The following is a 26,566-nucleotide window of genomic DNA, read 5'->3' as shown; positions in this document are numbered from 1 at the left end:
TACATTATCACCTCACAAAATAGGCCATAGAATACTATTATATAATAGGCAATGGCTGATCAGATTAACCAAATAAACTCACTGCTTATAATCACAGACCAATATAACTCCTGCTATTGTAATGTGGGAATTTACACCTGTGTGAACCGGGGCGCGCCTTTCAAATGTAAAGCGGACTTTGGCAGAGATGTGTCTTATGTTGGCGGCGCAGAGGCGTCCGGGCTCTTCACTGAGGGGGGGAGAAAGGAGAGTGGGAGGTCCCTGTGGCGTGACGTTGCGATTGGCCTTTCTTCAGCAGGGTCTCGATACCTCTCTCTCCCTCTGTGATCAGTGGGTGAGAGGGGGGAGACGAGCAACACACAGCGGAGAATCCGGCGTGCGCCTCCGGTAAATGACGCCCACCATTCATACCTTCACACTGACCATTACACATGCCTTTTCTATTACATGTCGGTGTCTGGAAGTGCCAATCCACTGTCCTCACCCTGTTTTTATTTTTTTCTTTGCTCCTGTAGTCATCATCTTGTTGGCTCATCCTTTTCAGCACACCACCACCGGTCCTGGATCCCCCCAACCTCGGTCCCGGAGACGCCTGAATCTGCAGCAGCGCACGATCTGCTTTATTTCCAGCCTATATCTGAATGACGGGCGGAAGGTTTGACTTCGACGACGGTGGCACTTACTGCGGGGGTTGGGAGGATGGCAAAGCCCACGGACACGGCATCTGCACCGGACCCAAGGGCCAAGGCGAGTACGCCGGGTCCTGGTCGCACGGCTTTGAGATAGTTGGGGTGTACACCTGGCCCAGCGGGAATACCTACAAGGGCTACTGGTCCCAGGGGAAGCGGCATGGGCTCGGTGTGGAGAATAAAGGAAAGTGGATGTACCGGGGAGAGTGGAGTCATGGTTTTAAGGGTCGATATGGCGTCCGGCAGAGCCACAACACACCTGCTAGATACGACGGTACCTGGAGCAACGGGCTGCAGGATGGATATGGGATCGAAACCTACGGAGACGGTGGTAAGAAACCAAATGTTGTGACTGTGTGTGTGTGTGTCGCTTTAACGGCTGTGACTGATGATGGTGTGTTATGTAGCTTTGTGTGTAGGATGCTCACTCTGAGGCTAATGGTAATACATCTCCATCTGATATGAGCTGAGTTGATGCTGAGATTGCGCACTGCGCATGGTGGTCAAGCCCATCAACATTTACCTCAGCAAAAAAAAAAACTGACACTGTGGTCTGGAACCGTGAAGGCTGAGCTGCTTTCTGTCGCTTTTACCAGGCACCTCTCTTATGGCAACTACCGGTTGCTCCTCATATGACAGTGGGAGGAGAGCGACCCCTCCTCAGTGGCACCATGCCCCCTGCTGAAGAAATCAAAGCAAATCAGTCAATTATAGCCGAACTATCACCTGCTTCTGTGTCATTTTCACATTTGAACATGGACGGCAGAGTTTGAAATGAATTTTGACTTGTTTAATACATGAGAAGGTGTTAACTTTGGTAACATGTTAAGTCATTCTGCACGTGTCCAGAGCTCACAGAGCAGGTGCATCTGTGGGGAGACAAGTGGATTTTCATACCCTAACAACTCATTATTGACAGGAATACATAAATACATCAGTCACTCTCATAGATTCTATGTGAAGTCGAATACAGCAAACAGTATGGTGGACTTCATTTGTGTTTTATGTAAAGTCCTGAGCTGACCTAACAAAACAAGTGCTTCAGCAGTACGTTAGTCCTTTCTCATTAAAAATTCTCCTTCTCTGGGTGATTTGCGAGCATCGCCGACCTTATGTTGCCGAGTAAATGCCTCACATATGATGGCTACAGAGGGCTGGGCTTTGGAAGTCAGCTGATCCCAGAGGATCTACAGAACATCTGGCCGTCTGACCCTGCAACATCCTGATAACTTGATCTGCAGGGTCACCAAATTGAACTGCAGCGCAGAGCCAGCCTGTTAATCTCACACTGTTTATCCATCTAAATTCCTGCCCGGGCTAGTATATCGTTTTCTGTTAGAATCTGACCATTATGGCTTATACTAATTGTATAGGTAAATGAGATTCGAGCCTTATTATTAAGATGAAGGTTTATAATGTGATGCTTTGAAGAAGCTACAGTAGGCCGGCTCGTCGGGCTCAGCAGCACCAAATGGGATTAATGAAGTATTCTTCTCATTATGTGACTCATAGCAATTCCCTGTCGTCAGAGGCAAACGGATGGTTGGTGAATGCGCCTACTGTCAGTGGGGGAGTTAGAGGCCGCCTGAAAATAGGCTCCTGGCTAAGTGATTCACATTCATCCCCAAGTGATCCTCAGTATCAGTGCCTTAATCAAATCTCTGTGATTGAGTTATCTATGCTCACAGTCCCAGATCTGAGTGGAAGGAGAGAAAACATTTCATTAGCTGACATACTCCTGCACCCCTACAGCAAGGCTCCTCTTTTGCTCCTATATGCAGTGCTGTTTTAAGGACTTAGTGCTGATACAGAGAATATCGGGCCAACAAAATGAAAAGTGTACAGCAGACAGAAGTGAGTGTAAGAATAGGCAAAAACTCGAGATGGGAAATCTGGCATGACTTAAAAGCTTCTGTACAACAAAATGAGCTTTAGAAGAGTTTTGAAAATGATCCCAGTGACTGTTTACACACAAGCAGCTTTCTCAGTGTGGTCTTGCTGCTTGAAAACATTGTAAATCCACCTCAGGTTGTACGGAAATAGAGGTCTAATTTAATAAATTGTGTCCTGCTTCCTGAGAGATTGAGAGAGAAACAGATCTGTGTTTGCAACAAGTACAGTAACAAGTAGATAAGTAGACTGTCCTACATTTAACGCAGCAATTGTGACATTTGCAACTACTAATCCATGTCTACCTGTTCCTCAGGTACCTATCAAGGCCAGTGGATGGGTGGAATGCGACACGGCTACGGCGTGCGTCAGAGCGTTCCTTATGGCATGGCCACTGTCATCCGCTCTCCACTGCGTACATCTTTGGCCTCCCTGCGCTCCGAGCAGAGCAACGGCACTGTGCTCCAAGACCTCTCCTCCCCCGCAGACACGCCGACAGGCACCCGTGGTGGCTTTGTCCTCAACTTCCACTCAGACAGTGAGGTGGTCACTGGCAAGAAGAAGGGCCTGTTCCGCCGGGGCTCGCTGTTCGGCAGCCTCCGACAGCTGCGCAAGTCTGACTCTAGGACCTCAATCTCCAGCAAGCGCAGCTCTGCGAGAAGTGACGCCACCATGAGCCGCATCAGTTCCAGTGATGCCAATTCAACCATATCCATCGGTGATGGCGAGCTGCCAGATGAGGACCTACCTCAGGAGGACCATGTGGATGCCACCACAACTGAGACCTACATGGGCGAGTGGAAGAATGACAAGCGTAATGGATTTGGTGTATCAGAGAGATCCAACGGGATGAAATATGAAGGAGAGTGGCTTAACAACAAGCGCCATGGTTACGGATGCACGGTTTTCCCAGATGCCACCAAAGAAGAAGGGAAGTACAAAAATAACGTGCTGGTGCGTGGAATAAGAAAGCAGTTGATTCCTCTTAAGAACCCCAAAACCAAAGAGAAGGTAGATCGGGCCGTGGAGGGGGCTCAGAGGGCCGCAGCCATTGCAAGGAGTAAAGTGGAAATAGCAGCTTCCAGGTACTGTGTGTGTGTGTGTGTCCATTCATGCTACTGTATGTGGGTGTGTACTGTGTAAACACAATAGGAGGCAGGGTGAACATCCTCAGACACGTATTTTCACCATTGCAGAGTCACACCAGTGGCCTGTTTGACAAATATCTGCTGCTCTGATTGAAGGCTCAGTCTCGTGTAAGTGAAGTCCCATGACAACAGGTCCGACCTTTATACATCATCAACAGTCAAGGCTTTTGTGTAGCCAGTGTGATCATCCCTGGAAAAGGTTCTGTTTCTATTCTCTGCCCATGTCTTTCATTCCCAGGGAGAGGGGTCAGGGATCTTATGTGTGTGTGTGTGTGTGTGAGTATGAGGGAGATATGTTTGTTCATGTGCGTGAGCTGTATAGCCATAGCTGCTCCAATGCCAAGTGCGTCTCGTGTGCCCAATAACGATACCTGCTCCCCCCTGCCAAGTATTGCTCTGATGTGGCATCTGCTCTTTAACAGGTGGATGAGACGTGACCTTTTCATTTAAAGCCTCCCTCCTACTGGGACACAGTTCAGGCTATGCAGCATCGCTTTGACATCCTCTGGTTTCATTGCATCAGGGAATTATTAAGACTGAGTGGATGTGTACAAGCTGTGAAAAGGTCTCCCCGTGCAATCGTGCATGTTTAGGTTTTTTTTTCTCCCCCTTAAGAGGTTGTACATGAGTTTGCATGTATGGAATCATCTACAGGTTATTCTATAACTCCAAAGCACTCAAACAGCTGTAGTGCAATCTTATTAATCTGTCAATCAAACAAGAAGACTCGTTAAAGAGGACCTATTATGCTTTCATGTGATTTCACGTATATGTTTAACATAATAATATCACCTGTACATGGGCAATATTTAAATGTATTTGTTATAATAATAGCACACAAATACACTAAAAATGCTATTATTCAAATTAGCACTCACTTAGGATATATTAGCACAAATATACAGAATGCCAAATCATGTTTTCAGTGATGTAAACTATATACACACACACACCTGTAACTATAAATCAGTGAGAGTGGGTCTTCTTCCACAGTGTCATGTAATCAAACACTGAAGGGTGTGCAGTGGGTTCTAAAATTAACACTATAAATCACACAATGGTCCTTTAAGATGATCTCAATTAATTATCAGGGACCCTGTCTACATGTCTACTAACGAGTCTAACCATGAAATAGATTCAATATTTTACATGAGATCACAAATATTAGTGGGTCACCTAAGTCTGTGTGGTTCATCCTCTTAGGACTAGGATCTGCAAATATTGGCAATTCATAAATACAGGTAAATAATAAAAAGGTATCTCCATGTTGAAGCCAGAGAGTCATAATTTTGTTCATTAATTCACTGTTTTTACTGAATGATTATGTATTTAATAACTTGAAATTCTTGATAACAATTGACAATACAGTAAAAGCAGACTCTATGAATAGCAGGCTTTATTATAATATCCAGACATTCTTTTAGAATACAGTAACTCCTTCCTGTGAGTGGGAAGATAAAACGCTTCATTCTGCAGATTTCAGGGATATAAGATTCACATTACATAAGGTGGATTTAGCATGTTTCATACTGAAGCTCTGCATACTGTTGTGCCACAGATAAGACCCAGGAAATTATGTGTCAGCAAAGACCTGTGATGTTAAGCTACGAGGAAAAAGAGCAAGAAAAGAAGAGAGAAGAGCCATCCGATCTTCTCTCTGGTTGTGCATTAGAGTAATAGTCACATGAGCTAATGTATGGTGCTGAAGCAACAACAGTAAAAGCATTCAAGCGGATGCAAAGTGTTTATGGCAGCAAACAAGGTCCCCTAAACTGAAGTAAGTGATCAGATTACTGGACGGTTGCGTCACGTGCAGCTAGAAATCCATCCTATTTTCTCCTGGCTGAAGTCAGAATGTCTTCTTTTTTGTTTTTAAGAGTGTGTTTTAAACAGCCAGAACAGCAGACTGTCACAGTTGTAAGCAGGTTATGTAAGTCTCATTATACAGTACAGCGCATGGCAAAAGATGCAATCGTATCGATCCAGCTCTAGTCACATGACTCCCTGACTTTGAATGTGGAGCGTACCCAGCGGATCCACAGGGGATAAGGAGGAGGGGGTGGGGTTGGTGCTAGCAGTGTAAAATGAAACAAGATGAGTGGATACATGTTGATAGAGAGGGGCAGTGAATGTGCTGAGCAAGTGGTTTCCCAAGAGTGAAGAGAAATGAATGACTATAAAGGCACAGAGAGGACACGCCCATCCCTCCCTCCCTGTGCACTACTGTACAGAAGAGCTCTCCCATCAGCCTCTGGGGTGGAGCTGATGACCTCATGCTCGTGATCAGCCCATCGATAGATAGTGTGATGCAGTGTGGAGTGGAGTTCAGTTGTTGTGCTACCCTTATCTGTGTAAAATAGCCCTCTCTTTCAGTTTGACCGTGTGTGTGTGCTGCTTTTTGTGGGTGTGTGTGTGTGTTTGTGTGAGGCCTGTGAGCTGAGATAAGTGTGTGTCACTGTGAAGTTTACAGAGTCAGGATGCTTCTCCCATAAATTGCTTCTCTTACAGATCAGAGTGGCTTTGTGTGTGAAGCACAACTATTGTTATGACCTCACAGAAACCACAGGATCATGAATACAGAAATACTCACTCTATAGTGTTAAGAATGGAGGAAAGCCCTGCTGTGCATCTCTTTGATTGCACTGTTTGCAAGTAAAAGGTTAATCAACTCCTTATATGCAGGATGAGTATTTATTAGTCGCTTTTTCTTCACTGCAATCAGCATAAATTCAGACTAATATCACATTTTATGCTTCTGCCAGTGAAATAGTTTACTATTGTTTACATTTTATTGAAAGTTGACTCTAGGTTTTCAAAATAAGGGAATAAATGTGTATATGTGTGACTTTTTCTGGAATCCAATTTATTATTAAGGAGCAGTAGATCGCTGGATGGACCAGGGGACCACTGGTGTATGGTTTGTTTTTAGCCTAGCATTCGTTGGGTGCTTTCTATACCAGCTGTTCTCTGATCAGAGCCATACCTGTTCATGCCAGTATACTACTGCAATTTACTTAATAATATAAGGAATTATTACACCTGCTTCTAGCATTCTGCTAATGTATGCTGGTTGCTGTTCAGATTACAAGTGAAGAGAAGAGGATCTTTCTCCATATAAATCTAAAAATGAGATCCCCCCCCCCTATTTTAAAATATAATGTAAAATGTCAAATGATTGTTGTAACTCTGTGAGCATGAGCCCTTTCTAATAGTATATCTCTCAAGCGCCCCCTATAGAAAAACATTCAGACAGTGAGACTCCTGGCTCTGATGCTTCTTCTTCACCTCTTTGAGGAAGCTGGTACACTAACCTATGAGCTTATCTGGCAGTATTATATCTGTGCTTTTGTCTTTTAACAAAAAAAAAGTCAAATTGCTCCTTTATATACAGTGTTATCTTTCTACGGGCACTGTTCTGCTGTCAGATGGCACAATGAATACTTTTTTGAAATCCCAGCCTCATAAAAAGATTCAAATATGACATGGTGTTCATATGAAAGTCCAAGATATAACCTGGGATTTGGTCACATGTCACTTTATATATAAAGTCAGTGAATTAACATTATATCATGTGAACTAATCAAATAAAGTGACCTGATCATATGTTAATGATATCAAACCCTCGTGAGTTAGTTAACATACAGAAACTGGTTAATCACCGAGTTGTGATTATTGATACCATGTCAAGAATTTCAGTAATGACCAAATAAATTTGATAAGGTTTGAATGTGTCAAGCAGCTGATGCTAAATAGAAAGTAGCGTAGCTGTACATATTAGCAGAGGAACATGTATACAGTTATCTATGTACTCCCTCATGCACACTCTTCTATCTATATGCATTCACTTAATCAGAGCCCAACTATCTCCACACACACTGCTAGACAAACACATACAGTCAGAGTACATGCAGTGTGTGCTACTCTGCTAGTGTGTCAGCAGTGAGTACTGCCTAAATAAGGCAAGGCATCAGTTGGCTTATCAGCACCAGCCAGGAATATATACCCGTCCTAACACTGATATAGCAACCCGCCATCTCACTCACACTATCATCTGTCCCACATGTGTGTGTGTGTGTGTGTGTGTGTCCATATAGGCTATAAACAGGGAGAACAGATTTAAAGAGAATAGGAGAAGCAGTTTGTCTGTCTGTTTGGGTGTGAGAGAGATAAGATAAGGTGGCTATCATTTTGGCAAAAGAACAGAGGGAGTGTGTGGAGTGTGTGCGGTGTGTTGGTTTCCAGGGGTGTTTGTTTATCACCTGCTGAGGGATGACCTCAGCCACTCACCACCTGCCCTTTTCGGACAGAGTCATAGATCAACATGTGAACACAATAATCCCAGCGTTCTGTACCTCGAGTAGGATCTTGGCCATGCCTCCCTTCGCTTCAGACAGGAGCGGCGGCGGCTTAGGTTCATGTCTTCTGCGGAGTTGATCTCGCCGCTAATGCCTACACTTATGCAGTTTTTACCAAGTGGCATTGCACACCTTTTAAAAGCATGCCAACTTTGTGTCTTGATGAAGTGACAACATGTACAGTAGCAAGGAGGCACGTAGCGTACAGTGAATCCGAGCAAAGCCCCGTCACACAGTATATTTATCCTCCCACATGTAGCTCGCTCCCTGTCTCATATTAATGTGTTTAACACAACACAAAACATTTGCTGACAGAGTGAAACACACACATACACACACACACACACACACACACATCTGTATAATGACCAATGTCATTACTAGCTATGAGAGCTATAAATAGTGCTGCTCATGCAATGGCACATGCATCATGAGGTAGCTGAGCAGTTTTCAAATGTCCTAATCAAATTACACCATGTAATGCAATCTGATTCTGTGCTTCACCACATTACCGTTATATGAAGTCATGGTTAGCAGACGTCAATGGAAGCAGTTAAAGGAGTGACAGAAGAGAGGACTTGCTGCTGGAAATTATCTCTGGATGTTTCAGACAGTCAACAACAAGTGATCAGCAAATATTCAAAACTGTAGATTCATGTTCTGGAATTTTCATTCAAAAATTTTATGACATTTAATAAAACAGTTCATCAGGTTGACGCCTGAAATTCAGTTTTAGCTTTGTGAGACTTTTTTTACCTTAAATTTAATTTTTAAATCATTATCATCTGTTAAATCAATTTATAGATTGATTACATCGAAATTCAAGCATTCAGGCTTGTGCGATTGGACTGTAGAGGCCTTTTCAAAGTGTACATGTAGAAAAAAAACAAGAGTGAGAGTTGAAAGCTATTTTTCTCCTCACTTCCTCCTTAATATTTTTCCTCCCTGGTGGGAGACAGTAGGAAGGCGTGAAAGAAGAATTTTGGCAGAGATCACTCCACAGCCTCCAGCAACAGGAGTTTGCACCACGAAGATACACTTTAACAAGAGGAGGAGGAGGAGGAAGAGGAGGAGGAGGTGGATGTGGAACAGTACATACAATATGTGTAAAATGAAGACCCGGATAGCTTTGTTCTGGAGTGGAGTAAAGGAGTGTGGGAAATGGGCTGGGAGTAAATGTGAGCGCAGCGCTGGGTGGCGATAGGATTGGGTTTCACCTACATGCCAAAGCGGTGCGGCTGTGGCTGTGGTTTGTAATCTCTGTGAGAATGGCACATATTTCTGCAGCTCCTTGAGAAAGACTGGGATGAGTCAGCCACACAGGCAGGCAGGCAGAAGGGTAGGGGAGTCATGTGGAGTACATGGCTTGTTGTAAAGAGGTTAACGCAGTGGTTCACCTGCAGTCATTAAAAATGTAAAAGTACTCCGTGTACAGCTGGTTTTACTCACTCTGTTTCCTCATGATGAATTTCTACAACACTGTATTGTTTCATTATTAATCAGCAAAAGGATGCACTTGACTACATGGTGCGTATATAATGAGGCTCAATGTAGTGTACTGTATCAGGCACGCTGATACGTTCCTGTTCTGAGGATTCCTCTGTGTGCGCTGATGTGAGTGAACAGCAATCCTCCTGAGCATTTACTAAGATATTATGTTAAGTCCCAGATGTACACATGTATAATTCCTGACACCTTTTAAGCTGTGTCTTTATTTATTGGCTCGTTCAAAAAGGTAGGATGAATGGCCGTTGAGGAATTACATTGCAAAATGACTTAAGGGTTCAGTGCAGGTTGACGTTGAGTGTGCTGTTTACAAGCCTGCATTGTCATGAGTAAACCTCAGAATAGTGTCCACAGCATGTAGACTGTGACGGTGTCTATTAATAGAAATGCACCGGAGAGGCTGAACATTAACTCCAAAATAACACTTCTACAAATGCTAAATGCTTCTTTATTGTATATCCCAGTATTAGCATTGGTATTTTTTCTCAACAGTTCAGTGTAACAAACTGTCCAGCACGGTATTCAGCCTCGTTTGATTGTTTACAAGCCTGCTCACATATGATTAATAATCAATACAACTCTGACCACAAACCAGGAAGCCTAAAGTCTCATCTCTTGACTAAACTTGCTGCAAATTTACATGGAGTTTAAACAGAGTCAACTCAGGGAAGCTGAGGCCTTCATCTTATTACTGAAATTAGGTGAACAACCAATCAACATCAAACATTCAAATGTACTTTTGTACAATGTAGCTTTTTAATAAATTCCCTCATGCTTTTTTGGTAATGTGTCCCTGTTAGAAAACAAAAAAGTCATTACCAGTTGTTTGTGTAATAAAATCTCATAAAATGACCATAATCTCAATTCCCCAAAGCTCAAAGTCTCATCCACCCACAGAGACTAGCAAATATTTACAAATATTCCACTCGGCAGATTAATGTTTCTGTCAGATTCATTAGTGGTTGCAGCTCTAGATTAAAATTCAGACTTTAAGACACTTGAAAATTCAGTTCGGCTGCAGGGAAGAAAGGCTCTGATGGTCAAATGTATTGAATGACGATTAAATATCAATAAAGCAACATTTAGCAATAATGTGTTGCACAGTAGATCTGCCATTTTAGTTTTTGTGAGTGAAGTAACTCTTAAAATCTGTGTGTGTGTACCTGCTTACCATGACCGAGTGTCTTTAACCTCTGGATACTGATGTGCCCCACTAAATCTGTTCAGCCACTGTGATTGGCTAGCTAGGCTGCTTTCACTCCAGATGTTCACGGATTGGATTATGGAATTATCACTTCAGTTGTTGAGTCAGAGTATTGCTTTTCCACACAGAATCTCCTCATGAAACATGCAGCTGCTCTTGTAATCACATGCAGAGGCGACGCTCCACGCGTGCACAGCCGTGTCCATGATGGAAGTATTCTAGCAGTTAGAAGGTGTGAATCTGTAATCGTCACCTTTTTCTATTATTCTCTTAGAATCCACGTGAAGATGCAGAAAGTGACCTGCATATCATTAGCTGCTGCACGACTGTGTGATTGTTTGTTTGTTTTATAATAGCTTCCTTTTTACATCAGTGCAGTTTTGTTGTTTACAGTCAATGAAATAGCCCTAACATGGAGATTTTTTCAGCTGTGAGCAGATGTAACCTAACACTAATGCTCCTTGTGGCTTTGCACTGAAAAGGAAATTGATGGTTGTGTGTATGTGTGTGTAAGTGCAGACAGTGGGGTGAATGGTGGCAGGAGATTGGAGAGAGAGAGAGAGAGAGAGAGAGAGAAAGAGAGCGAGCACAGACAATAATTAAAACTATTCCTTAAGCTCAAGTGGTTGCCAGGCAATGTGACCTTTACTCACACAGGTTCAGCCTCGGATGTTGAGTCTCGTAGTTAAATGAGACACACCATGGAGTGGCCATTGTGTGTCTGTGTGTGTTGTGTTTGTGTGGGATGCTTCCCTTTTTTTCCTCTGCTTTATAAACATTTACAGTATGTATTATTAATCAAATTTCCAAATCATTTTGTTGTGTGTGTGTGTGTGTGCGTGTGTGTGCATGTATGTGTGTGTGTGTGTGTGTGTGTGTTGTGTACGCATACGTTACAGTGGGCTGTACTGTGTGTTCATTTGCAAATTCATTAATACAGACCAGATGCCTGGTTGGACAGCTTGCTCAAGTGTCTCTGGTGGTTGCCATGGTTACTGCCTCACCGCTGTCATCATCGTGTCGACCATTTGTTGATTTTCTTTATAAAGTATCCGAGTGAAGAGGCGCTGTTAGTTTAACACTGTGTTAAATCATCCTTAGAGTACAGTGCAGCGTGGCGGCTTCAGATGGAGATGTACAATAGTTTGAGTAACCACTGTGAGGGTGTTTTAATGTTACAATAGCTGTTGCATCATTATTGTTGCAAGAGCATGGATGTCCTTTATTCACACTGAATCCCAGCAGGGCTCATTATGGTACATCTCAGCACTGTGATGTCCTTCCAGCTTCACGTGCAGGTGTGTGTGTGTGTGTTTGTAAATTAGAGCTAACATCTCATTTGCATGAGAGGTAGCTCATTTTTCTAAGGTGATGGTTAAGGGCTTTTGCATATGTGTGTTTTATCTTTGTGTAGTCAGATGACTTGACTTGCATGACAGGAGCTCTGTGTGTGTGTGTGTGTATAGGATTGGAAGGCTGTTCGTCACCACATTCCTTTGTATTTAATATAATCATAACTATTGCATGATCATAACTGGTTTAAGGGTCCCTCAGGGATGTTACTTTCCCTGCAGAGGAACCTTGAACATTTGAACATCACCGGCAACAGCTATGTGTTACGTGCATTAGTTGTAAGTTAAATTACTGTCTGTTGGTGAACTGAGTGCAGGTGCTGTGCAGGAGTCTTTCTTATCTTCATATATAAGTAGTTCTATGTCAGGTGTTTTTCAGTATGTACTTCTTGTTGGAAAGCTTCAGTCGGCCACAACAAAAACTGAATCCGTGGTCAAATCACTGTCTTCTCTGGGAGCGGTTTATCTGCCACCATTGCTCCTCCCTCCTCCCCCCTTCTTGTGTCATTAGCTGTATCAGCTGTGGCCATGTTTCACCAGCAGTGTTGACACAAAGAGTGCAGAGCTGAGGTCTGACTCCCTGCCACTGCCCTTCACCAAAACCAGAGGGATCATCTCAGTAAGGGATTCTGTGTCACACACCCCAGGACCCATATCAGCTTTCAGAGCGTAGCAGACCTTTAACATAACGATGCTGTCATGCATTTTTTTATTCACACTATGTTTTGAGAAATATACTACACGCTTATGCTCTCACATCCTCATGCAGTCTGTTAGTTGCTTGTATTTCTGGGTGAATGCCGGGCGAGGTCACAGTGGAGGGTTCAGTGCAGAGCTTGTGAATAGAGAACACCAGTGGGAGATTAGGTCTGTTTGTAATCCACAGTCAAAAATGTCAGCAGAGTTTGGGGATTTTTCCTGTTTAATCAAATCTGTTTCTACTCATTCTTCTTCTCAGAAATGAAGTCTGTGTTTGGTAACAGGTTTTTAGTCTGTCTCTATACAGCCAGTTCAGACACAGCATGAGGGGCACGTATGATAAATGCTGTGTCACTCTATGGTATATACATTATAAGTGACTGTTAAAAAAAAAAGAATGAAATGAATTAAAACCTGAACCCTCTGTACATCTCTGTCAGTTACAGACTTTAACCAATCAGATCTCAGATTGAACCTGTGACCTTCATGTACATATTGACCACAGGTTAATCTGATATGCAAATGGAACTGCATAAAAGTTACTACTATGCACATTAACAAGAAGAGCTATGTTAATATAAATCACAAAGTAAATAGTTATTTTCCAAAAAGTACAAATGTCACATAGAGTGCATCTGTAGAAGTTTCAGTTGTTTTTCTGTCTGCATCATGTCCTCTGTGTCCCTTCCTTGTACCATCTGACAGATCTGATTACGCACTCCTCCTCACTGTCCCCTGCACCCTTGTGCAGTGTTTAATATTGTATAGCATTTTCATATTGCCCAGCACTTGAACACCCACTGAACTACAAGTGCCGAAGCTTTCATAGTGTTTCTATGCTGCCGCAGTGCTTTGTGTTTGTATACCATGATGAACAAACCTTTCAGCCTTATAGGTGAAATGTGAAATATACAACAAAAAAAAGTAACAAAGATAACACAAACATAAAATGCTTTAAGTGTAATATTTCTCAGACATGACTGTATGGAAATATTCCATATACACATCAGCAAAGCTGTCTCCTCAGCTTAATATTAGCATATCTCATAGTACCAGCCACTCTGCCTCCCACCTCATTGGCTGTACCTATTGTCCCCTGACCAATGGAGCCCCTGTAATGTGAGCCCAGACTTCAGCCGAGGAATAATTCCTGAATAATTTCAGAGCCGGTTTTTAGCTAACCACTAATGGTGTTAGTCATGCTCGGGTAATCCTGAATTAGCACCAGCCAGGATTTCAATAGCAGGCCTGCGTGGATATATGTGCAGGGCCAGCTAAGTGCTAATTTGTGCAGACTGTCTGTGAGGCTGATTTAGACCTGGGGGATTGTTTGTGGAAGCAGTTTGTGCTAATGTATGATATCCTTTCATGAGCCAAATTTGTGCGCTCAGAGCAGGAGCATCGCTCGACGAGTCGTTGCTGTGTAGTAGTCCTTTTTCTTTGTTTAAACAAAGATTGTTTCTCAGATGTCACCACAGACAAGGCCGAGACTGATCATCTATTGTATACTGTACCAGTCAGCATTCCAGATACCAAGCTTGAAGTGAGGGGGGAGGGGAGGTGATGGAGAACAGAAAGATGAAGAAAAGAACGAGGGGAGGGCAGCACTTTGGAAGAAGTTTGGGGGGGGGGGGGGGGGGGGGCTCAGAACTGTGTCAGCATATGTGAGAGAGATTCCTCAAATAGGCCATAGCCTGGGGAGTCATGGACTGAAGCTTCACTCCAGGGAATGTGCACACACAGACGACAAAATCACACACAACAGGCGCACTACAATAATACAGAATACAGATGCACGCATACTGTATTCTGAGGGAGGCCGAGGTATGACAAACCTTAAAGTAGGATGCACCGTGCCGCATGGGAACTGTGGTTTGAAATTTAACCCTACAGTAAAATTAGAGAGGCTGAGATGCATACCTCAGCAGTTCAAAATACCCAGCAGTCTTCAGAGGGGCAATCTGTCTCTCTCTCTCTCTGACTGTCTTAGTCCTCTTCCCCCCTCTTATGCCATCTTCTCTACATTTTCCTGCTATCTTTCTTTCGCCTTCCTCCCCATCATCCTCAGTCTCGAACATACATTCCACAGAGACAAAGAGCATCCGCTACACTGGCTGCTAAACTGACTCAACACGTTTCACAGTATTCGTTTGTCACAGTAATGAAGCAGGCGTGGATCACACAGGGCCCTCATCAATACCATGTCTCTAATCCAAAACAGTTTTCCACCCTTCTGTGTGTTATTTTGCATTTCTGCCAACAGGTTTAAATACCTCGGTTTGTTAGGACCCATTCACAGACAGCAGCTCCTGCAGAGCCCAAAGCTAGACGTGAACAGGTGTTGTTTTATATTCAGGGGCAGATTGGCTTCAAGTAGGGAGGCTGCAGACTGTCTGACAAGTTAGAGAAACAAAAACTTTTTCAAAGGTCAGTTGCAAGTTTGCATTTTGTCGTTTACCCAGTTTTTGCCTCATCAAGGGACAAAGCATTTTAGATTTCTGTCCTGAAAAATGGTTTGAATGACTCACTTTCAACCTGTTCTATCAAGCACTTTGTCATGTTAAAATCAGGTTAAAATCTCACATTTTTCTATCATGAATAAACATGCTAATATTGCTCTTCTATGTCTTGAGATTTTGAGCTTTTTGATAAGCTATTGTTGCACTGTGCGCCCTCACCAGAAAGATATTCTGGTGAGGGCGCACAGTGCAACAATAGCAATATTAGGTCATCATCCTTCTAAGGTGAGGAAATAATAGACACCTGTAGCAGATGAAAGAAGAGCTTAGCATTGTAAAAATGTCTGAAAACTAACCCTAACCAAATGGTTTTGGTGCCTAAACGTTACCATGAAAGTTCATTCCAGTCTTCAGGTTGAAGCCTCTCTCTTGGTTTCTCTGTTTGTGGTCGTATTTTGTCTACTGCGCCCTTCTTTGTCATTTATATGAGGACGTATAAAAAATGACAGGTCAAACAGACTCTTCACTTTGGAGGCGATGCTTTTAGCTTAATTAAAAGTGTCTATATACGATAAGACACCAAGGCGTCCCTTCCGTCCCTTTCTTTCCACATGTCCATGTTTTCTCACCTTCCGTTTCACTCTTCTCCCGTCCCAGTGCTCTATCACACCTCTACTTCCATCATTCTCTGCCTGTCACCTCCCACCACCAGACATCCTGTCTGGGAACAGTCTGCATCACTTCCTCTGTCTGCCCGTGACTTCATGCCCACTCCGCTCTTAAGATCCTTTAGCTTCGCCATGGGCACGCTGTATACATTCATGACGCATTCATGCCTCCTTTCACTTGGCAACACATTTCACACATCTCAGAAATAGAAGTCTGTATGTCCTTCTGCTAGCATGTGTGTCTGCAGTATGCATGTCAGTGGTGTGATGTAACTGGAATGCTTTAATGTTTTTAACCATGAAGTAAGACCACTAAGCCTACTTTTAACACGCCAGTCAAATTCCTGTATCTTGGCAAGAAGCGAAGCTTTATGCGATACTGTTAGGAATTCTTGAATCTGAATTTTTATCAGCAGCTGCTGTGTCTCAGCCTCACTGTGTCCTTTGTCTGCGGGTGATGCAGGGACTTATTTCTGGGTCCTTCATGCATTTTAATATCTGACTGTCCCAGTCGTCAAAAACAGAACAGCCTTGGGGTCCAAGGACAGACAAGTAGTCTGAAATAGAGACATCTGTCCATTGGGGTCATTCTGACAGAAAGACAGTGGGGAGGGGATGTGTGTGTATGTGTGTGTGTGTGATGAATGTGTGTGTGCGTCAATAGCCAGATGAAGAGGGATCGAAAAGAAACAGCAGCATTGATTGAAAGCAAGAAGGGATGGGGAAATAAAGAGGGAGAGAAAGATGGATGATTGGGGTTAAGAAGGGCACCAGGCACAGCTGTCGATACTTACAGTAAGACTTTGACTGTCCATCTGAATCCTTTCATTTCTGGTTGCACTGTCATGCAGTGTTTGAGCTTCTGCTGTTCACACTGAAGGGACTGATCCAGAAGCTGTGATTGGTAGTTTTTAAATTGTTGCTTTATTTTTAAATGTTTTCAAGGCACCCTGGTGGAGACATCTTCCTTCCTCTGAACACACAGGTTGTCCTCTCGGTGCTGTAATGCTAAGCTCACATTGGCCTAAAACACATTGCTCTTCTCCCATTAGGTTTAAGAGCATTCTGCTATACAGACATGATTCTATATGATATAATGCATTCAAGAGCTTGAAACAGAACTGATGAAGCTGCTTTGAGGAGCAGTGAAATGTCTTCAAGTAATTCTAAAAATGAAACGTCATCAGAAAAACAATTTAATGATTTGAACTGTTGGGCATCTACAAAGTCCAGTTGCCTAGTTTCAAGCTGGATCATTGATCTTCATCAAGATATGATCACAAGATTAGTAAAGAGAGGGGGGGGGGCACAAGTGGGTGCCACAACAAATATAACATGTGTGTCTGTTTCCTCTGACTGCAACCATACCAAGTTCATCAATGTTGTTCTACTGTTTTTTATGTGTGTTTCCAGGACGGCCCATGCCAGAACAAAAAGTGAGGCCGCAGACCAGGCCGCCATCTCTGCTGTGCATGATTCTGAAATTGCGCGGGCGGTTGCTAGGGAGCTCTCACCTAACTTCTACCAACCAGGTAACCTTTGCCTTCACGCAGAACACATGTTTGTGTATTGTAAATCATCTTGCCTGCAGCTATCACACAGCCTGTGTGTGTTTTTTAAGGATCAGGACTGAGTAAAAAAAAAACACTTGGACTGCAGGTGCACTGAAGGGGTTGTGGGTGTCCGTCCCTTTAGTGAAATATGACACTTTTCAAATGGCTAAATTTGCCTGAGCATTTGCCTAGCTAAGCATGTGAGCATGGGAGACCAGGAGATGAAGTTGCACTCATGGCCACAGCAGGAGCTTGCAGGGGAGCAATTTCTACATTTTTAGTAGATTTCTAAAGTGCTAACTGAAATCAAATTGTGCCAAATGATCTCTCTGCGGTGTCTAAGATACATTGAAGTTAGCATGCTAATCAGCTAGCTGTGCACCATACACAAGTAATACACCAGATGGGCTAGTGAGTTCATGTTGCATTTGGTCTTCAATCAATCCAGCATGAGAGGAAGAAAAGAAAGTGTTTGTATCTAAACTGTCAGTCTGCTGCAGGGATCAGGCCTTTAATTCTCAGCATGGCTCAGCAACAACCGCTCTAAGATCTACCATCTCTGAGCAATTTAACAAAAACGAGTGCTTCTTTACACATTGCTCCTTTAACACCTCCCATATCCTTTTTTTTTTTAGATTCAGCATCCTTGAGCAACCACTTTGTCCATATTTTGGGGAACTGTGTAAACGCTGAGAGCATGGGTGTGAATAATGATGTTTGCACAGTTTTAGAGTTGTTTACACTGACTGTGTCTGTGTCAGTAATGAGCTTGTTCTGGGTGCACAAAAGCGTAGAGATCGGTGTTCTACCAGAGGTACTGAGGATGATTTGTAACACAACAATGGAGCTCTGTGTTTGTGCTGTAAGACAAAGCAGAGCCTGCTTGAAGCAGACTCCTGTGTCCTGGACGGAAGCCTTGTCTTTGCACTTTAAGGCCTCACACATACACACACACACACACACACACAAAAATCATAGCCGTGAAATATTTCTGTTTTTATGAGCAGGCCGTATAAAGCAGTTCTCATCTTTCTTCTGCTTGAAGGTTTAACAGGCACGTTGCCATACTATACAGCAGCTCACAGTGTAGGGTGTCAGCTCAACTCTGTTTAGTTCATTTACAAGGTAAGCTGAGTTTTACAAGCGATGCTCGACATATAATACTACATAAATAGCCAAGGTTGGAGTTGGTTTTGTTAAAAAGCCTGCGATGCATTTAGGGTCGAGGGTAAAACAGGAACATGTATTTCATTTTAATGTATTATTTGTGAGACAGCATATATGTCACGCACACGTTCTATTGATATTGTTTGACAATGCTAGAATAATTCGGGTGCAATGTCACAGAGTTTTTGTTTATTTATATTTACAATGTAAGATCTATACAATCCTCGCCCTGTTGCACTGGGCGCAATATATTTAGGCCTATGAGCTAGTGACCTTGGGTCCTTGCCAAAAGCTACCACAAAATAGTGGGTGACAAATAGATTGACAATGGGACTCATTCAAGCATGTCCCTTCAGTAAGCCACAGAAATGGCCAGCCCGGGCCAGAGACATCCTGTGGCTTGTTTGTGTTGTGGAAAACCGTGGTCATGCTTGGCAGGCTGGGTGATCTCTGAGTTCACAAGTCTGTGTGCGGAGCGTGTCCTTGCCTTATAAGTCAGATCATGAATGGGAGCGTGGCCGATGTCATAATAATGTGCAGCGCGGGGCAACATCTGAGCTGCAGCGTTTAAACATTCTGTTACGTAAGCGTGTAAGCCTAGCTGAAAGCCAGGCAGGCACCTGCAAATAGCCGAATGCAGTTTTCAGATATTCATTTATTTCTATTTTATAAAAAGATTTTTGTATTGTACAAGTCAGATTTTCAGTTTGTTGTCAGTACAGGGTTATGTTTGAGTGTAAGCAGTTGCCCCTATTCGCATCTTTGTGGCTAAATGACCAAAGTCAAAGTCAGTGTACAACCATCTGATCACATTGTCTATGAAGGTGTTATAGCAGATTAAAGTGCGTACAAGACATTAAAAGGAACGTGCTTGACTTTGCTTCCTGAATGTGTACCTCCACAGTGGAAATATTCTCACTCACACGCCTTAATAAACCCTCCCTGGAGGGGTAAACCCCTTGTTGTTTGTAATTGGCATTTCAGACTCATAGCAGATTATCGCTGAGATTGGGAGTGTGTACTTCAAAAGGGAAGAGAGGGTCACAGGGAACAGGACCCTGACCTCCATGATTGATTCACACACGGCACTCTGGAGGGGGGAGCAGTGGGGGTTAGTGAGGCGTGGCCTGTGGCGTGACGTTAATTGGGCTATATTTGGTTCCGATCTGTGCTCACTGGGGTCTAATGGAGACATAGCTGGAATCCTTATGCACTGAGAGGAGCTCCGTCCCATAGTCTCACCCCCCCACCCCCTCTCTCAGGGGCTCACACACAGCAGCTGTTCCTTCCTTCAGGGTTAGGGTGGGCTGATGGGTGAGAGGGGTCCAGCAGGGATCAGGCTCCACCCTGTTTGACACTGTCAAGGTGCACTTGGACCAGGTGGAGTCATAAAAGCCTGGACCTGTCAGGGCTGAAGAGCAGACGTGAGCAGGTGCTGCTGTATATTCATAGCAACAGATGCAGAGGAGGTTTTTTAGTTCATGTAAAGTTTAAAATAATGCTGAAACCTCTCATGACTTCCAAGCATACTGAATATAAACTACTAGGAGTCATTTGAAAAGTGAGATTGATTGGATGTTGCATTCATGTCATCCAGACTGTTTGCATGAAGCATGCCATGTCTCCTTCAATCACAGGTCAGTGTGTGTAAAGTCAGCTAAGTACAATAAAGGCTGACAAAGTCTCCATATAGAGGATGTGTATCACTGCATGGAGGTCTATGGGATTGACTTGCTGTGCGGTTTGTCTGTCTATGCTGGATCATAGGACCAGGATCGCTACATTACAAGTCATTTTCCCAGTGTGGATGGTTGTTATATTCAACCAGTAGTCACAAACAAAAGAGAATAGTGCAAACGTATGTGAGTGTGCGTCTGTGTGCACAATAGCAGTTCCCCTCTGCCCATCTGCCAGTGTGAGTAGGAGGAAGAAAGAGAAAATCTGAAAGGCTACAAATCCAGTTATGAATCTTGTAAAAGAACACACTGCACAGATCAGACTAACAAGCTGTGTATAACTTAATATATCAAAACTAAAATCTAACGGAATCTTCAAACAAAGAATGTCACTACCAGTTGGAAGACATGTTGTCATATTTGACATATAAACATTTAGGCCTCCAGTTTGCCTGTGGAAATGTGTATTTCTCTCCCTGTTAGCTGCTGTGTGTGTGTGTGAGAGAGAGAGGGAGAGAGAGGGAGAGAGAGGGAGAGAGAAGGCAGCAGCTAAGACCTGCCATCATTCAGGCAGCGACAACAGCCTCAGGTCAGCGTTTGATTGTCAGCTGTTTCAGGAAAAACAAGATCAAGTGGAAAAAATACACACTTCCTGTTTGATAATATACCCTTTAGACAGTGGATGTAAACTACTGTCCCCTGTGGACCTCTACTTGAACACAATGGCAACAGATGTAATAACAGAACATACTACATTCTGTCCACCACAGTGCACACACACACACACACACGCACACACACACACGGGTCTCAGTAAAGCTTTGCTCTTGTTACTCCTATTTATCTCATATTAAGGTCATGAGGGGTAGGCCGGGTCTTAAACAGCCGATCTGTTGTGTTTTGTGTGGGTTTATGATTATATGTGTCTGTGTGTGTGTGTTTGTGTGTCAGAGACAGCGTATGTGTGTGTTTTACTAAAAGTGCACTAGAGCAGAAAATGTGCTGTGGATTAACATGAACAGAAGTGACAACCTGCAGCTTAAACAAAAGCTCATATTCTAATAACCTCAACAAGACAATGCTGCTGCTGGAAGAAGAAGACAGCTGGATCAAAATACTGATGAAACGCACATCTCACATCAAATCTGTGCCCTATTTTAATGACCCTCTTAAGAAGGCTGCACGCTCAGCCCACTTGATCAATGCTCAGATGAAAGAAGCACAGAGTCATTTGGGTAATTGAGTCCATGTTCCAGCTGACCTGGCAGGATTCCTTGGTTCTGAGTACTTCTAATAAAACTTTACTTTCTTGTAAAGAGGATCTGGGCATGCTCAAACACAGCCACACAGCTGTAATATGTTGTGTGTGTGTGTGTGTGTGTGAATGCCTTCTAGTATGTTGAAACACAACAAAAACCTGCCTATTACCATGGCTGCAGACGCTGAGCGGACTGGCTGACTGTGAGGCCGGAGAACCATTCAGAAAATGCCTGGAACCCCTTACAGGAATCTGTCCCCAAACAAAGTGAAATTGCTCGGTCCCGCCCACGAAGCCCTAACTCTTAGCAGAGCCATGGTGTGAAATTAAGCTCGGCAGATATATATTAAGCCCCACAGATGTTCAAATGTCCCCCTGCCTCTTTGTAGAGGCTCTTATTGGTTTTGGCGGTTATGAAACAAATTAGGAATGCTACGCAGCTGAAAAATACTTTGAGGCTTATGAGTACTGAGGCCTGAAAAGATTCCACAATAATATGAGGTTATGGTATTGGAGGTCCCTTTTTGATATTTACATAATTGTTCCTAGAAGTTATGAGCGTTAAATCTGAAATCAAATTTGAACTTGTGTGTTTTTTTTCTTTAAATTATAACCACGGGATGCGAGGATCCTTTTCTGCTCACGCCATCTGATGTGCTTCAACAAAGCACCATTGTCCTCGTCTTAGTCACACTGACACCGTCTAATTTAGGCAAAGAGGAAAAAACATGCAAACAAAGAGCCTGATGTCTCTAATAAATATTAATTTCGCGCTGAACAAAGGGACAGATAAAGTGTCATTTTTAACAGCGTGCAAAATGCCGTTTACATTCAGATTAAAGCTTTATTATTACATCACATTAGGAGACATATAAAAGAGGCGATAGAAGCAGTAATATTATTACAGCCTCTGGAGTGATGCAGCTCCCACAGACCTAAAAGCACCATTGTTGCACCTTTCGGGTCATTATCTATACAGCCACGCTGACAACTGATGCGACGACAGGCTTTCCAGGAAAACAGCATACTGATAAATGACTAATAATGAAGACGAGCCTGCAGGGGAGGCTTCCTTTGTCAAATGGCATTTGTGACCCCGCATTAATCAGTCCATTACTATCTGTCTCACTCGCTTCCCCTGCAATGATTGCATATATAATGTTGATTCATGAATATTTCATTTGAAAGTTTTTACTATAGGCTTAAGGGCAGATAATGTTTAAATCTGAATGACAGGAGGGACTCTTCAGTCAAGCAAGAATGGACAGAATACTAAGTGTTCTCTGGTTTCTTAATCTGGGTTTTTGGACAGTGGCTAGGTCAGAAATGTCAGAATAGCAGATGGTTCGAGGGTTTGGTAATCTCCTGAGTTGTGATTGAACTATGTCTGAACTTTAATAGGACATTTCAGTATTGGCAGGTCTGTGTGTTAATAGATGCAGCAACTTTCATATGTAGTTATATACATTGTCTTGCTCTGCAATATTTACCAGTGTTAATAGAATTGCCTGAATCCTTGATGAAGCAAATAAATCCACAAGATTATGCCAATCCCAGATACCATTTGGCATAAAATTTGGGATTATTACCCTTGTCTAATGCTCAAAAATGTTTCCAAAAATGTCAAATTGTTGCTTTAAAGCACAATCAGACCATTCAGATAATCAATATTCCTTCAAATACACAATGAAAAAGTTGTAAACTAAACTAATTAGTAAGCAGAAAAGGCTCAAATCTGGTTTCTGGTTGTACTGTCATGTTTATGTGTCTTCTCTCTCACTGCCACAGGACCGGACTATGTAAAACAACAGTTAAAGGAGCCTGTGGAGATTAAAGAGGTCCCTGTGGAAAAGAAGGAAAGCTCACCGAAAGATTCTCCCCACTTTTACCGCAAAGGCACCACTCCTCCTCACTCTCCTGTGGTCAGTCCTAACGCCACACCTCCCCCCTCGCCTCACTCCAGTAAGAAGAAAGGTCAGCTCGCCAACAACACCAGCCGCAAAACCAGCAAAGAAGAAAAACCTTCTCGTAAGATAAGCAAAGAAGAAAAGATAAGTCATAAGACCAGCAAGGATGAGCGGGCTGTCAGGAAGCTGAGTAAAGAAGAAAGGCCGGCTGTCACCGATGGCCCCAAAAGTTCTCATGTGCACATCGAGGCTCCACCTAAACCTGCTAAAGGTCAGCAGCCCGTCCTGGCACCTGCTCCTCCCTCACAGCCTCCTGCAATTCCAGTCAACGGCCAGCTCCACTCCGAGTACCACAGTTACTATGTCAAAGCCCCGTCAAGGGTCCCTCCTCCACCAGACCCTGAGGAGGATGTAGAAGAAGAGCCCAGTGCCCTGGCCCTGGCACGGATGCCTCCACAACCTCCTAAATCCTTTACACCCACTCCTAAGCCAGCCCTCCTACGGGAGAGCAAGAGCGACCAGAAACTCAGGAAGCAGGATTCCCTAAAGCCAAAGAGCCTCGCAGACACAAAGAAAGCTAGCATGGAGATTGCAGAAAGCACGGAAGAAACAGTAAGTATCAGTGACAGAGAGGCTGTACGGCAAATTTAAAGTTATGTGGTAGCTAGTTGAGCACAGAGGGGAAGAATATTGTGTTTCCCTAGCTATTTACCCCTGCTCTATGCTAAGCTAAGCTAAGCTAACAAACTCCAGCCTTGACTCCACACCTATATCTGCCCAGGTAAGATGTCTGGTATCAATGTATGTGGGGTTCTGATTCATGCACCTTTTATGTAATATTGTCTTTTTTTCCTTCTTTATTTTTTGCAGGGTCCTAACTCAATCCTTGTTGCTATGGTAATGCTGTTGAATATTGGCCTTGCAATTATATTTGTCCATTTTTTGACATGATGATGCTGTTTCTCTGGTAAGTTCATTTTATCTATTGTTGTTTTTTTTTTTATTCATCCACAGACAATAAAATAAATGATCATGAATTATTGTGTTTCATCTCGCCTGTCTCATTGAGGGCACTGTTTAATCTCAACGTTCTGTTTTTATGTTGCAGTGCAACTATGGCAACCGGTACAGTTGCATCGCCAGCCTTGAAAAATGAAAATGGCGCCAGTGAGACACGGGGGCGGCCGTAGGTGTTTAGGAATCAGCATGACACCCAAAGAGAATCAGGAGGAAGGCATCACCACCAACCAACCTGTCACTGGCCTTCTTCAGGGCCAGCCCCGTGAATTAGCACACCTCTGGCTTCAATAAGAGCTGAGGTGAAAATGTCGTGTCTAGTGAGATATCAAAATATAAAAAAAAAAAGTTTAAAAATGCAAACAAACATACACAGTCTGGAAAAAAACAAAAAGAGAAGTAATTGAAACCCACACGTGTGCTGATCCAAGCACAGGCCTCTGTAGCCCACTGCCTTGGCAGAGATAGCGGTGGGCTGACGGAGCCTTGCTGGAAGAGTGTGGAGATGCACTTTTAGATGACGGGAGCAAACAGCTGCCTTTCTATTTTGCCATCTGACGTTTTGATGGGGAGATGTGAGCTCGACCTGAGGGTGCAGAGAGGAGGAGGGGGGAGGGGGTGAGGGTGAGGTGGGTTGGGCGGGTGGTGCAGCCACAGAGGGAGCGTGCTCGGGCGTTCGGAGCATTTTCTGGGGTTCACACCAACACTTGCAAGAGGAAACTGGGCACGGCCGTTGCCAGCAGTCAGTGCTAGCACGGTCACTAGCCAGTCTTACTCCGTTAACCCACACATCACTGCAGCTCTGTCAAGCTCCGTCCATTGTAAAATCAGGATACACTGCTTTGAAACACTCCCCGTGCATGGTACAGTTTGAACATTTTGTTTGTTTGTTTGTTTTTCTAATGTAGCTTTTCGTTCGTTGTTGTTCTCTGAATGTTGGTTACCTGCTGTCATACTTCTGGAAATCTTCTCTCAGAATGAGTAAATACATTAGTTTTCCCTTTTTATTTCAGTTTTACTCACTGAGCTGTAATTACACATCCATGTTACTGAAAGTGCAATATCTTTTCAAAAGCTTATAATATATATTTTGCCAAAAAAGCAAAAAAAAAACATAATAAACAATAATAATAATCCTATTTTCCATTTTCTTTTTGTCAAACTTGCATAACTTTAATATAGTGGGTTTTTTGAGAGAGATGGTGTTAATTGACAGCTGGCATTGTGATTAGAAAGGTGATTGATACTTTTAAAAGCCAGCGAGCTCTGTGAGAGGGAAGTAACAAATGTCTTATGTTATTTATGAAATCAGAAGGAAAATTATTTCGGTGTACACACACACCAGGACCGTTTTGCTTGAATTTTTTTCGTTTCTCACTCTATTTTTTTTTTTTTTTTTTTTTTTTTTTTTTTTTTTTGCTTTATTCGTTTCACTACACACCACTGAGATGCAAAAACGCGGTTCACGGACGCTGCTTGTGTAGGCCCGGCAGAGCTTTGCATGCTTGTGAGACTATAATGAGTCAGTCTTGTGTGGACAGTGGAAGTTTATTCAGGTTGAGGCCGTGAGGAATGATGTGGCTCCAGGGCGAAGGAGAGATGCCTTTAAAAAGTCTTTAACAGTAGTACTGTTTACCTCAGATGAGATGAGGAAAGGGTTTTAGGGGTGGGGGGTGGGGGGGTGGTTGGGGAGGGAGAGAGGAGGTGCCATCCTTGTCTTAACTTTGTTGTGGGGGGGGGGGGGTTCTCTTGACTGTTGTCATCACCTGAATCATGCTTTTTAACTTGCCTCATCGTAGCTGCTTGTAGTCTTTGTCGCAGGTATGGCATGAGTTTCTTTGATTTTCAAAGTGGTTATTTATATGGTGGACATTTCTTTGTCACCACTACCAAGATGAATTTATTTATTTGTTGTACAACTGATGTGTTTGTGAACATTGGTCACCATGAAATTTAAAAAAAAAAATAAAAAGGGCTTTAACATGTCCAGGTTTTCTTTTTCGCTGCAATTCTGTTAT

The 26,566-nt window shown here is 43.2% G+C and overlaps 1 protein-coding gene across 2 annotated transcripts; it reads left to right on the top strand.

Moving 5' to 3' along the window:
* Positions 1 to 233: 233 nt before the first annotated feature.
* jph1a (junctophilin 1a) lies at positions 234 to 25,682 on the top strand. Of its 2 annotated transcripts, none has more exons than XM_028433118.1 (7): positions 234 to 387; positions 516 to 1,020; positions 2,896 to 3,664; positions 17,384 to 17,502; positions 23,413 to 24,143; positions 24,402 to 24,498; positions 24,640 to 25,682. In XM_028433118.1, the coding sequence occupies exons 2-6, from the start codon at positions 642 to 644 to the stop codon at positions 24,480 to 24,482; spliced, it is 2,079 nt and encodes a 692-aa protein (XP_028288919.1). In that variant the 5' UTR covers positions 234 to 387; positions 516 to 641; the 3' UTR covers positions 24,483 to 24,498; positions 24,640 to 25,682. The 2 variants fall into 2 exon arrangements, with proteins under 2 accessions (XP_028288919.1, XP_028288920.1); XM_028433119.1 differs by having other exon boundaries at positions 263 to 387; positions 545 to 1,020.
* Positions 25,683 to 26,566: the final 884 nt, after the last annotated feature.

Source organism: Parambassis ranga, chromosome 20, assembly GCF_900634625.1.
Source record: "Parambassis ranga chromosome 20, fParRan2.1, whole genome shotgun sequence".
NCBI lineage: Eukaryota > Metazoa > Chordata > Actinopteri > Ambassidae > Parambassis > Parambassis ranga.
Note: the sequence above shows the minus strand (reverse complement) of the source record. Positions and strands in the feature narration are given on the sequence as shown.